Source organism: Uloborus diversus, chromosome 10, assembly GCF_026930045.1.
Source record: "Uloborus diversus isolate 005 chromosome 10, Udiv.v.3.1, whole genome shotgun sequence".
Lineage (NCBI taxonomy): Eukaryota > Metazoa > Arthropoda > Arachnida > Araneae > Uloboridae > Uloborus > Uloborus diversus.
The window spans coordinates 55406175-55418213 of record NC_072740.1 but is presented as its reverse complement, the minus strand read 5'-3'; the positions used below and the strand labels follow the sequence as shown (position 1 = coordinate 55418213).

The following is a 12039-nucleotide window of genomic DNA, read 5'->3' as shown; positions in this document are numbered from 1 at the left end:
AGATTTATTATTTTTTAAATTAATATTTATTTTATTTTAGTTATATTTATTTATTTATATAAATTTTTAGTATTATTTTTTTTCAACGTGAACTTTTTTCGAACATGGGGCTCATAGAAGTGATACTTGGATTTCACATCGAAAAGTAAATGATTGTACATCAAAAAGTACATTCGAAAACAAACTGGAAAAAAAGAAGAAGCAGTTCGTTTTGATGATTTTTTAAATATTTTAGGAGAGAGTACCACCTTGAGAGTCCCTCCTTGCTACAAATGCTCATCTTCTTAAACGTTTCTTTTCTCTGTGAGTCCCCTAGAAGAATGTTAACGATAATTATAATGCTCCCTTCCTCTCCAAATAAAAATATTGGCTTAGAAAAAATTGGGAGGGGGAGGAGGTTGATCTCCAGAACTTCAAAACAGGGTGGGTAATAGGGGGAAACAGTGGTTATATTTTCAGGTCCGGATCTATAAATTTTGGACCCCGCCCTGCAACTAAATCTGCAAGACCTCTCCCTAGAGGCCAGCAGTGTATGTTTGTGGCGTTAATCAATCTTAGTGCTAGTTTTTTTTCCAGTTTCTTGGACCGTCGGGCCCCTCAAGGCCGACCCCCCCCCCCCCCTCCAGCACTGCGGCTACGCGGATCCGGGCCTGCATATTTGGATTCAGGGGGTCATTTTTAAAAACGACATTTTTTACTACATTTTACAGAAACGACTGATACAATCGATATTGATAGTGTTGATTAAAGAATTTCCTTTGATGAAAAATAGAAAACTAAAATTTTAGGTTACGAAGAAAAAATCTTTTCAAGTATAAAAAATGTATCGATTAGGTGATTTGTAATCATATTTTTTTCTTCTTCTTCTTTTCAATAAAAGGTTTAAGAAATACTACCAGTATACACAGTTTTAGAACATGTTTTAAATGTTTTTATCAAGGGAAAATATTATCTCTCATAATGCAATAATTTTTGAAAAATATTTATTAGAATTTTTCGATCAACAGTATTTCCAGTCGAAGTAAGATTACATTAAAATGTAAAACATATTTCATATAATAAAATCTTGTTTTGATTCTGTAAAATATAAAGCATATCATTTTTTTATTGTGTGTGGAAGTGAGGAACATATAGCAGAACGATGTAAGAGGGGCGGCAAATTTGGTGCCTGCCCTGGGCGCCAGAAACCTACGCTACGCCGCTGGTCCACTGTAAACGTCAACTTTTGAGAGAAATCAGGAAAGGGAATGAGTTCGGGTACTCGACTCCTCTTCCCGTCCTCCCCAAGAAAAATGAATCGAAATTTAAATTCTAAAAACACAATTCTAGACTTTTTTTTTGACGTTAATCGAAGGGATACGACTACAGGAAACGTTTTAAAAACTCATTTCCATATACTCGACTAAGGTGGTTTTATTTCTTCTATAATGCTTTAACGAATTTGTACAACTTTTTTTTTCCTTGTTTGAAGTTTTTACAGCTAAGGGAAAGCGGATTAAAAAAGTTACTGGTTACACTAATCAACAAATCTTTTAAGAGTCCCTAAATATTGCTCTGAGAAAAGAAAAAAAAGAAACTGAAATACATCTGAGCCTTTATAATGAGAAATATTAAAACGAGCAGTGAAGAAAACAGTTAAAAGAGTCCTATCGACGCATGCGCATAGTGGTTGGATTGGGTTTGGGTATTCAGTGATTCAGTCCAGAAGAGAAAGAGAGTAGACAAATCTATAGATGTTAGCAGAGCACGGTTTAAAGAGTTGCAGCTTAGTATGGCAATGTTTTGATCTTATTGTATACAGTTTTCCTTCTCGTATTTGGAAGGTAAGTTTTGAAATCTGAATTTATGAGTCAAAACGATTGATCTCTTTATCTTTACGTTTCTTTCCCTGTATTCTGTTCCACTTATGCTTTCATTTCATCATACCGTTTCCGCTATGAAAGAAATCTATGCACATGGTAAGGTGATAAAAGTTTTCTTTCACATGTATGTAAAACCTAATCTTGTTTTTGTTCAACATTCTATATTTTATGAACGAATTTTGCAATGAACTATATTTTTTCCTGCGTAATGTATATTAATGCTGCTGTTCTAATCACATCCGTGCATATTTTTATGGTTGACTTACCTGCAAGAAACTAATTACAACAAAGGCTCATCCTTTTTTCACGTTTTTACTGGAGTTTTCTTTCTTTTTTTTTTCACGTTTTTACAGAAGTTCATATGATTTGCTTCATGTGACTTATTTTCCTACAAAAATTTAACTAATAATTTTTGCTGAGCACAAAATCGGATTTCATTTTTGATTCTTGTATCATCTGAATTTCATAAATTTTTTTCACCTGTAAATGTGAACCTATTAGTTACTGAATGGTATGAATTATTCAAATAAAATTTTAACAATGTGAACCATGACGATCGCTCCCGTTTTCTTTTGTTTAAGGTACTGAACCTCTAGATAGACTTTTGTTTATATGATTCCACTTGATTTCTGTCATATGTAGTGTTTGATATTTCATTCTGTAAAATATTGATTTAATAGTAATTTTACATTTTAGCTGTACTTATTAAACTTAGTTATTAAACAAAAAAAAAAAAAAAATTCTCTCAGTGATCTTGTAGTACTTATATAATTATGTAATTTTCTCAACTGGACTACTGAAAAACCAATTTTACTTTTTATGAAATTTTGAATTTTGTACAAATCACATTTCACTTTTTTTCTTTGGGGCGGGGGGGGGGGGGGGGGTTGGACAGTTGCAAACACAGTTTGAAGATCTACCCTAGCTCATTATATTCAGGTACTCTAATTCAACAAGATTTTACTCATCCAGAAATTTTTTATTTGTCAGAGACATATTTTTAATGATGAAATATTGGAAATATGTTGCACAATTACGCTAAGGATAAATATCATAACACGAAATGCTTATGTACTTTTAACTGAGCATAAAAAGTTGATTTTACCCTGAAGTTTTTGGTTTCTTTTCTTGATTATTTGTGGGGAGAGGAGGGGACAGCAAACATTGATATTAAGTTATCATAACTGAAAAATTAAAGTTATGAGTTTTCTTCCTGTATTTGATCCCTTCTCATATTTAAGTCAATTTCATGTAAACATTTTAGTACTGATTTTGTTTTGTTTCTCTTGTCCGCATTTATTTCGGCTGTCTAAAATTATGAAATTCTCCGTTATTTACTTGCCACGGCTTGTCATGGACTTTAAACATGACAAATCAATTAAATTGGTATGTGTGGGAGTTGCTTGGATGCCAAGTATTTAACTGAGTAGCACAGCAGGGGGGGGGGCAGTCGAGAACTTTGAAGTTCTAGGGAGCACCTAATGTGCTGTATTTCTGTGTGTGTGGTTTTTTTTTTTTTTGAAATTCAATACAAAAACAAGATGGATTACGGCTGCCGTTTCAAGAGCTGCCCTGACTCGGAAAAATTAAAGATCCGGTGCTGGGGAGGGGCTGGGTATCCCTGGTTTAAGTACATATTGTTTGCATTAAGTCACCATCGACAAACTCATTTGGCAGACTACTATAGTCAAAATAAAATTTCCAGTTATTTATGTAATGATATGAATTGTTTGTGGAAATTTAAAGTTTCTGTTAAGGATCTGTAAGGTAATTTTTATTTCAAAATGTTTAGAAAATCGATAATGACAATATCTGAAAGCTAGAGCTTTGGTCTTTATGACTCTCACCTAAACTACACTAATGTTTTAAAGTAAATAGCTACATTTCTTGTATGTTATACTAAATTTATGTTGTAAAAGCATATCAGTATTTCTTACTTTTTGAGAGAAATTATATTAAAGGAAAGTCGTTTATTTATCAGAACATGAGTTTGAATTTCCATGCTGACTATTTTGTATGGCATATAATTGCTGCTAGTAATTTTGTAAAATTACATTAAGTGGATTTCAAAATATTTTAAATATTTATGCACTGATTTAACATTAAAAGAACACACTGCAGATATTGGCTGCTCTTTCCACAGTTTCTGCTGGTTCTGAAAATCTAAACGAAGTTGTGAAGACTCCTTTCTTGAAGATAAATGTCAGATGCCAAAGGACTTCATTGAAATTTCATAACCATGATGAGACTAAGACTGAGGTATTTGATTTTGCTTCTAAGTGTTGTGGGCATTATAGCATATTGCCTTGTTTTTTTGCCACATCCAAAATCTGCCAATAAAGCTTTGCGCTTAAAAGTTACTCATGAAGATAAAAGCTTAACTTTTAAGAATGATAGTCCTTTACAAATAGAATGGCAGTATTTTGACGAGAAGAAATATGTGGCTAAAACAGCTGTTAAGTCTGGTGAAAATCCATATTCTCGCAATAAATTTAACCAAGAAGCTAGTGATAAACTTCCAAGTAACAGAGACATCCCAGACTCAAGGCATGATGAGTGTGCATCTAAGTCATATAAAAAAGATCTTCCAGCAACTAGTGTTATTATCACTTTTCATAATGAAGCTCGTTCAACATTATTGCGTACCATTGTAAGTGTTCTCAACCGAAGTCCTGAACATCTGATCCGAGAAATTATTTTAGTTGATGACTTCAGTGATAATCCCTCTGATGCATCAGAATTAGCAAGCATTCAGAAAGTTGTTGTAATTCGCAATACTAAAAGACAAGGACTAGTTAGATCCAGAGTTAGAGGTGCAGATGCTGCAAAGGGAAAAATTTTGACATTTTTAGATAGTCATTGTGAATGTAACGTAAATTGGTTAGAACCTTTAATAGAGCGAATTGTTGAAGATCCAACCCGTGTCGTTTGTCCTGTTATTGATGTGATAAACATGGATGACTTTAAATATTTTGGTGCTTCTGCAGACTTAAGAGGTGGTTTTGAATGGAACTTAGTTTTTAAATGGGAGTTTTTGTCTATGCAAGAACGACATTTAAGAGCATCAGATCCAACTACCGCCATCAAGACACCCATGATTGCTGGTGGACTATTTTCGATTGATAAAGATTACTTTCAGAAGATGGGAAAGTATGATGAAATGATGGACATATGGGGTGGTGAAAATCTTGAAATATCGTTTCGTATATGGCAGTGTGGTGGAAGTTTAGAAATAATTCCATGCAGTAGAGTAGGTCATGTATTTCGAAAACAACATCCATATACTTTTCCTGGTGGTAGTGGTAATGTTTTTGCTCGAAATACAAAGCGAGCTGCAGAAGTTTGGATGGATGAATACAAAAGTTATTACTATTCAGCTGTTCCAGTAGCTAAAAATGTGCCAATAGGCAATATACAAGATCGTTTATTATTGCGTCAGCAACTGAACTGTAAACCATTTAAATGGTTTCTTGAAAATGTGTATCCTGAATTAAAAGTTCCTAATAAATTGAGTTCCCCTCATGGTTCTATTCGGCAAGGCATGATGTGCATAGATACTTTAGGACACAGAATAGGTGAAACCATTGGACTTTATACATGTCATGGAGGTGGTGGTAATCAAGAATGGAGTTTTGGCAAAGATCATCAAATTCGTCATGACAGTGTATGCCTTACTCTTGCTAAACCTAAATCTACAATGTCTTTGACTTTAAAGACTTGTAGGGGAGATACTAATCAAAAGTGGTTGCAAGTCAATAATCATACCATAAAACATTTTATGTATAATTTGTGTGTTGACAGTAGGCATTATAAGACTAAAGGACTGATTGTTATGAATTGTGATGACAAAGCTCAAAGCCAGCAGTGGGTTTTTGCTAAATCAGAAGTTTGATTGAACTGGAGTGTTTAAAATACTTGTGATTGCACACAAATGTCCAGAGTAAATGTGATATTATGTGCCACTTTTTAATATGACATGTATGTAAGGTACTACTTCTTTTTATTACAACTTTCAGAAAACTTACAATACTGTTAATACTTTTAACTAGTCACAAAACTGAATTGAAATGATTCCTAAATTTTTCTTTTGTGTCCTTTAGAATAGTTCATACCACTTTCTGGTATTTAAAAATATGATCTAAATTATATGTTTTTTTGTAATTAACTGTGTATAAGTTAAATCAAAGTATTTATGTATTATTACATATAAAAATTGATTTGGAAATCTCTTAACATGAAACCCCAGAATTAGATCCTCTGTTTTAATTGATGCTTTGAATCAATTTTTGTTTATTTATACCATAGCCGTCTCAATTACCTGATTGGCTCACAGGTGCAAAAATACTCTGGATCCTGTATTATATTACATTTATTTCTAAAACTTTGCTTGTTACAGGGGTATGGGGCCCATGTTCATCATGGCTCTGATTGATGCTTATTTTTATTGATGATTAAAATTGTTTATTTTTATTTTTTTTAAAGTTTCTAACATCTAACACTGCCATTTCTATTACCCCATATATTCACATATAAGTCAAGACATTTAGTACAATAAATGAGATTAAAAGTTGAGGGAATCAACTTATGCGCTGGGCAGAATTTCCGAAATTTATTTTAAAAAATCGAAACAGCTATAGAGAGAGAGAGAAAGTGATAGTTTTGTCCTCTATTAAAAAAGTTATCCTTTTTTGTTATCCTTTTTTTTTTTTTTTTTTTTTTTTTTTGAGAGAAGTGCAGCTAAAGAGGTTTATAAAATTTTAGAGACAAAATGAAAAATTCTGAAGAAAAAAATTTTTTTGTGGACATCTGTTAATAACATGTTGTTTTATTTTGGAGAAATTAGGTGCATTTTTATATTATGTTGTAGTTTTAATGTCTAAGTTAGTACTAAGTAGTACACTACTAAGTAGTTTTAATGTCTCAAGATTCTTTTATTATTTAGTTTTTTTTATTATTTTTTAATACTCCCTTGTTAATGGGTCATTTGTACCTTTTATAATTAACCCTTTAAATACCTTTAAAAGTTCAAGTGTGATAATTCCAAATTTGCATTTCAGTGCCTACTTGTCTGCAGACATCAGTAGGAATCAGGGCCAATTCTAGCAGGTGTGCAGTTTGTGCACCACACACGGGCAGCCAAAGCAGGGGGCGGCCTCAGGCCGCATCATGTAGTTCTTGAGGAATTTTGTTTGATTAAAAGAATCTCTCACGAGATAACTTAAAATAAGTCAAAAAAATATGCTGAATTTTAAATGTTCAATTATCAAAGTGCCGATTTCCCAACAGTGTAGCATATTAAGAAATATGGAATGTTAAGACACATCATGTTGGTTCACTGTCCATTAATATCTATTCTTTACACACATGCTTCATTTGGTTGCAAAATTTGTGACAAAACCGGTAATCAGGCATGGGTACAGGAAAGGGGCAATGAGGGAAATGCCCCCCCCCCCCCACTGAAGCATTAATGCTTACCCCCCAAGCTTTTATAGACCCTAAACAATGAAGATATGTTTTATATTAAAAAAACTGCTGATAAGGTACTCTTGCAAGCATTTCAAACAACAAATTCTGTATTCAACAATTATGGATGCGTGGAGAGACAATGGAAAATTGCGACACCCCTGAGAGTCAAACATATGATCAATGAACTAAAATTTTGTAATTTTCTGCCCTTACAGCAATTTTTTCTAATTAAAATCATGAATGAACTGCCCTTTTTCAGATCAGGTAGGAGGCCGTGTAGCAAATTTAAGTGTGGCTCCAAAACAAGGATCCAAAAGGATGCCATGATCTCCTTGATGGGACTAAAGAAGGCTTCAAATTGCGTTTTTAGGACTTTAATTTCGGAAATTTTGCTGGTTGAACCACTTATCTTAAGGATCCAATTAAGTCTCTTATTCACCCCTTCTACCTTAATTTAATCAAACATAACCTAAAAAGGATGGCTTCAAAATCCAAAATGTGTTTTTTGGGGACCTTTCCTATTGTCATCAAAAATTGCTTAATGGCATTTTTCGAATTTCTTTTTGGAAATTTTTGCTGTGGATGGCCCCGAACGCCATTCCCTAACATTACTACCAAAGATAGTCTGAATTAGCATCTCTAGAGAGGCCCCTAATCCCACCCCCTCTCACTTGACGTATTCAAAAACAAACTAAAATTGAGTTTTTCAGACATTAGTTTCGAGGAAGGACCCTGGATCCCCTTTTCTCCAACGGAATCACTATAGCTCAAAATTTCGTTTTTAGACTGTTCCGTGGAGCCACCAAACCCTGCCTAAAACTAGCCTGAAATTCACTTCAGTTTTGAAAAACAGTTCGTGAGGGCACACTGATCCCCCCCCCCCCTTCCAGCTCTTTGTCGCTCCGTTATCAAACAATGCCTAAAATACGATTTTTGGACTTCAATTCCTAAAAATTTCCGACTGGCTTACGTAAATTTTTATGCCACTAGGACATCCCCCATCAATCGGCGAGCTGAGGTATAGAAAAGTTTATAGTTGTATTTTTCAGACATAAATATCCAAAAATATCCAGAAAGATCTACTGAAGCTTCCCAGTTTCCTTAACATCACCTAAAATAGTACAAATTGCGCTTTTAGAAATATCCGCTTGGGAGTCCCAAAACCCTTCCTTCCCAAAAATATCCTAAAATTGACTTTATTTTCGAAAAATATTTCGGTTCAGAATATTTTACCGTTTCTTCTATCGTTTCCAAGTATAGCCAAAAATGTGTTTTTGAAACAATAGTGCCGAGAAATTGCCGGAGGAAAGCCGCAAGATACCCTACCGTCACCAAAGATGGCCTAAATTTGAGTTTTAAACCTCAATTTCGAAAACTTTCGATAGGAGACAACCGAATCTCCCTCCCAGCAACGTCAACAAAGATAACCCGAAATTGTGTGTTTGAAACTTTAGTTTCGGAAAAATTTTGGAAAGAGCGCCGATCCTTCCTAAGCTAAGGTCACAAAAATAGCTGCAAATTCACTTCAATTTTGAAAGAATTTTTGGAAAGAACTCCAAAATTACTTTTCCCTAAAAAGTGGAAAAATTTCCTAAAATTTCGATTTTTGACGTCAATGTTGAAAATTTCTCCATGAACCGGTTGATATGAATTCTGAGGCTTTCACTAATCAAGTAACAGAACTAAAAAAGTGGCCCAAATTGCCCATTTTTGTATAGCAGATTATGCCCCAATGTTTCCGAACTGGAACGAAGAAGTTCAATACATTTTTATTGGAAATTATTATGCTAGGCCATCTAAATGATCCCTATTTATTGTTACACTAAAATGTCAAAATAGCTAAGCTTTTTTGAAATTTATTACAAATTTTTTTATCAATCTTTGTGAAAATCGACAAAAAAGCAAATTCTTGCAAATTTTTATGGAAAACGGTGTTTGTAGAGGAAAAGTAATTTTTCTCAAGGCTACTTTTAACAGTAAGTTAGAAAAAACTTAAACTTTCACTAGCAAAACTTTATTTTGCATGTTTTTAAAAATTCATTTTCACTACTTATTCAGTGTTTTTCCAAATTAAATTTATTTATTCCAAACGTTTAATGGTTATTTTTAATTCATCTTTAACATAGCCCTTCAGTTACATTCTTCATTATTCTAAGCAGGGTATCAAAACTTAAGCTTCAAGAACCTTTAATGTTTACTACTAGGGAATGTTTTAGTTGTTTGCTTACAGGTTTTGCTTAGAATATCAGATTAACAAAAACACTAGATAGTTTCTGAATTGCTTGTGTCAATAATGCCCCCGTACCTTTAATTAAAGCATAATGACAACTGCCATACCTAATGTTTTCCAGCATTAAAAAAACTGACTGACATGAATTATTAATGCTATTTTGACCTACATTTCTTGAGAAAAAGTACTTTTTATATTAAGAACTGGGACTTATACCTGGCATCAGATACCATGGTGACTAGATTTAAAGTGAGTGATAGCACCTAATGTGAAGCTCCAAAAAATTTTAATTATTTTATTTTTTGACCTTTTTGTTTGTTTTCTATTGACAATACTTTTATGCTATTATTTTGCTTCATGTAGGAGACAGTAGGTTAAAATATTTTAAAAAATAATATAACATCAATTGTGAGCAAAATAGCATAATTTTGGTGAAAAATGCATTAAATTTTTAGAAAATATAGTTTGAATTTAACAAATCATAAAAATGAAATATACTTACAAAAAGTTGGTCCATAATGAACAAAGTCTAAGGTATCAAAAACCAAAAAATTATTGTCTTAAAACGTATCCTAAGCAGGTCATTGGTTGCTTTCCTTGCTTACAAACTGAAATTTTGCAGCCAGTGTTTGGTATTTTTGAATAGAGTATTCAAAATTTATGTCATATTGTGTGTGTTGATCAGATATTCCAATTTTACATCTTCCATTTTTTATGCTTTTAATGTATAAATATTTTTCAAGTATGCAAAAATGCATTTGAAAAAGTGTTAGTACATTTTTGAGCCTTTGGCTGTTCTTTTTAACGCTTTTATTCTACATAGCTAGATAAAAGTTATCAAAAGATTTGTGCATTTACCACTTGTTTCAATGTGAACCAAAAATAACATGTTAATGACTGTTGAGTAATGTAAGTTAACGTTGTCATTTAAAGGTGCTCACTTTTTGTGAGGTCATCATTTGTCAGAACAATTCTGAAAACCTTTATTATCATAAGCTCATTTCTTACTTTTAACATTAAGTTTCATTTTTTGTTAATGATAGTATAGATATAGATATTGATTTTCTAAAGGTATAATGCATTTCTCTTTTGGTATTTGGTAATTCTTTCACAGCATTTTTCCAAATTTGCTTTGCTCAACAGCTGTTGCATTAGTATGATTATTTTTATATGACAAAAATCTCCCTATTCACTGCTTTTTAGTCTTATATGTACTGTTTTGGTTTCTACAATCATATGTATCACAGATATAAGCTCAATTCATATTTGATTCTTTTCACTCGTATTTATTTTTTCAAGTAAGAGAATGCAATTTTGAAATTTACACCAAAAAAGGTTTTGTAAAAGAAATTGAATCAGTTGAGTCAAAAATGCATAATGTTAACCAAACTGATCATTATAAAATATAGGGCAATAAAATGAATCACGAGGTACTGAATGATTTTGAAGATGCTAACCGTTTGATTACTGCGATCACAATGTGCAAACTACAGAACTTGGATAGCAATGTTTGTAATCCACATTTACCTTTTTAAAAAAATATATATAACATGTAGAAATGTTGAAATATATCCCCCTATATTGAGCTGAGGCACGTTGGCCTGCTGTTCTACTTCAGAAAACAGAACAGAAACAACACTTTCTGAAATAAAATTTGTTTAAGATACAACTGTACCATATGATTTCATTGTGGGACAATAGGTGCTATTTGTTAGTTATGAATGAAAATAAAAATTATAAATAGTATTAAAATTATGGAGATCAGTCCAATGTGCCTATAGTCCAACAAGCCCGGACTCTCCCTGATTTAGACCTAAAAAGTATTTTGCTCTTTTCAAACAGGTTTAACTTCCTACGTTACTTAAAATGGTTCAACTACATTTAAATCATTATAAATTAGATTTAGGTCAAATTTAGATTTTGATCAAAAAGTTTTTTTTAGTGCTTAGCACATCTAGTTATTCTTGTGTCAATAAATATACTGTATGGAAATGGTGTTCATATTTACAAAAACGTATCTCACGTTATTTGCTGATTAGAGATTTCTTATGGTCTTTCCTGTGCTTTAACCATGTGGTTAATTTGAGCTCAGTTATAGTTTTGCTTTATTAAAGATGAAATTTAACTGTTGAGTCAGAAATTTTATGAAATGTACTTTTCTTCATTGTTGCCATGATAGTATTGCCAAATGTTGAAAATTTTGACACAGGTATTGCAATAGCCATACCTCTTCCAAACCTTATTAGTCTCATAAATTTTTGGATGAAATTGTCATTAAATCATTTCAATCTTATTTTTTTAGATTTTTGTATTTGTTTATCATTGGGTAGCAAATAATGCAAGAAAAAACTTCAAAATTTTCATGTTTCTTCATGCCAAATTTTAAAAAATAACTATCGAGTAAAGCTGTAAAGCTTAATAAAGCTGTTTTTAATATTTTTATTTGGGTACTCTAACCAGCATATAAACCTTAAGCAGAAT

At 32.4% G+C, this 12039-nt stretch overlaps 2 protein-coding genes across 2 annotated transcripts in view; both read left to right on the top strand.

Moving 5' to 3' along the window:
* The first annotated feature begins 1711 nt into the window (after nt 1-1711).
* Nucleotides 1712-12039, top strand: part of LOC129231005 (endoplasmic reticulum membrane sensor NFE2L1-like) — a 123421-nt gene continuing 113093 nt past the window's right edge. Inside the window, 1 exon segment of the mRNA XM_054865249.1 lies at nt 1712-1823. The gene's annotated coding sequence lies outside the window, so the exon portion shown is untranslated.
* On the top strand, nt 4102-5754 carry LOC129231006 (polypeptide N-acetylgalactosaminyltransferase 2-like). Its single transcript, XM_054865250.1, has one exon. The coding sequence runs from the start codon at nt 4102-4104 to the stop codon at nt 5752-5754; it is 1653 nt and encodes a 550-aa protein (XP_054721225.1).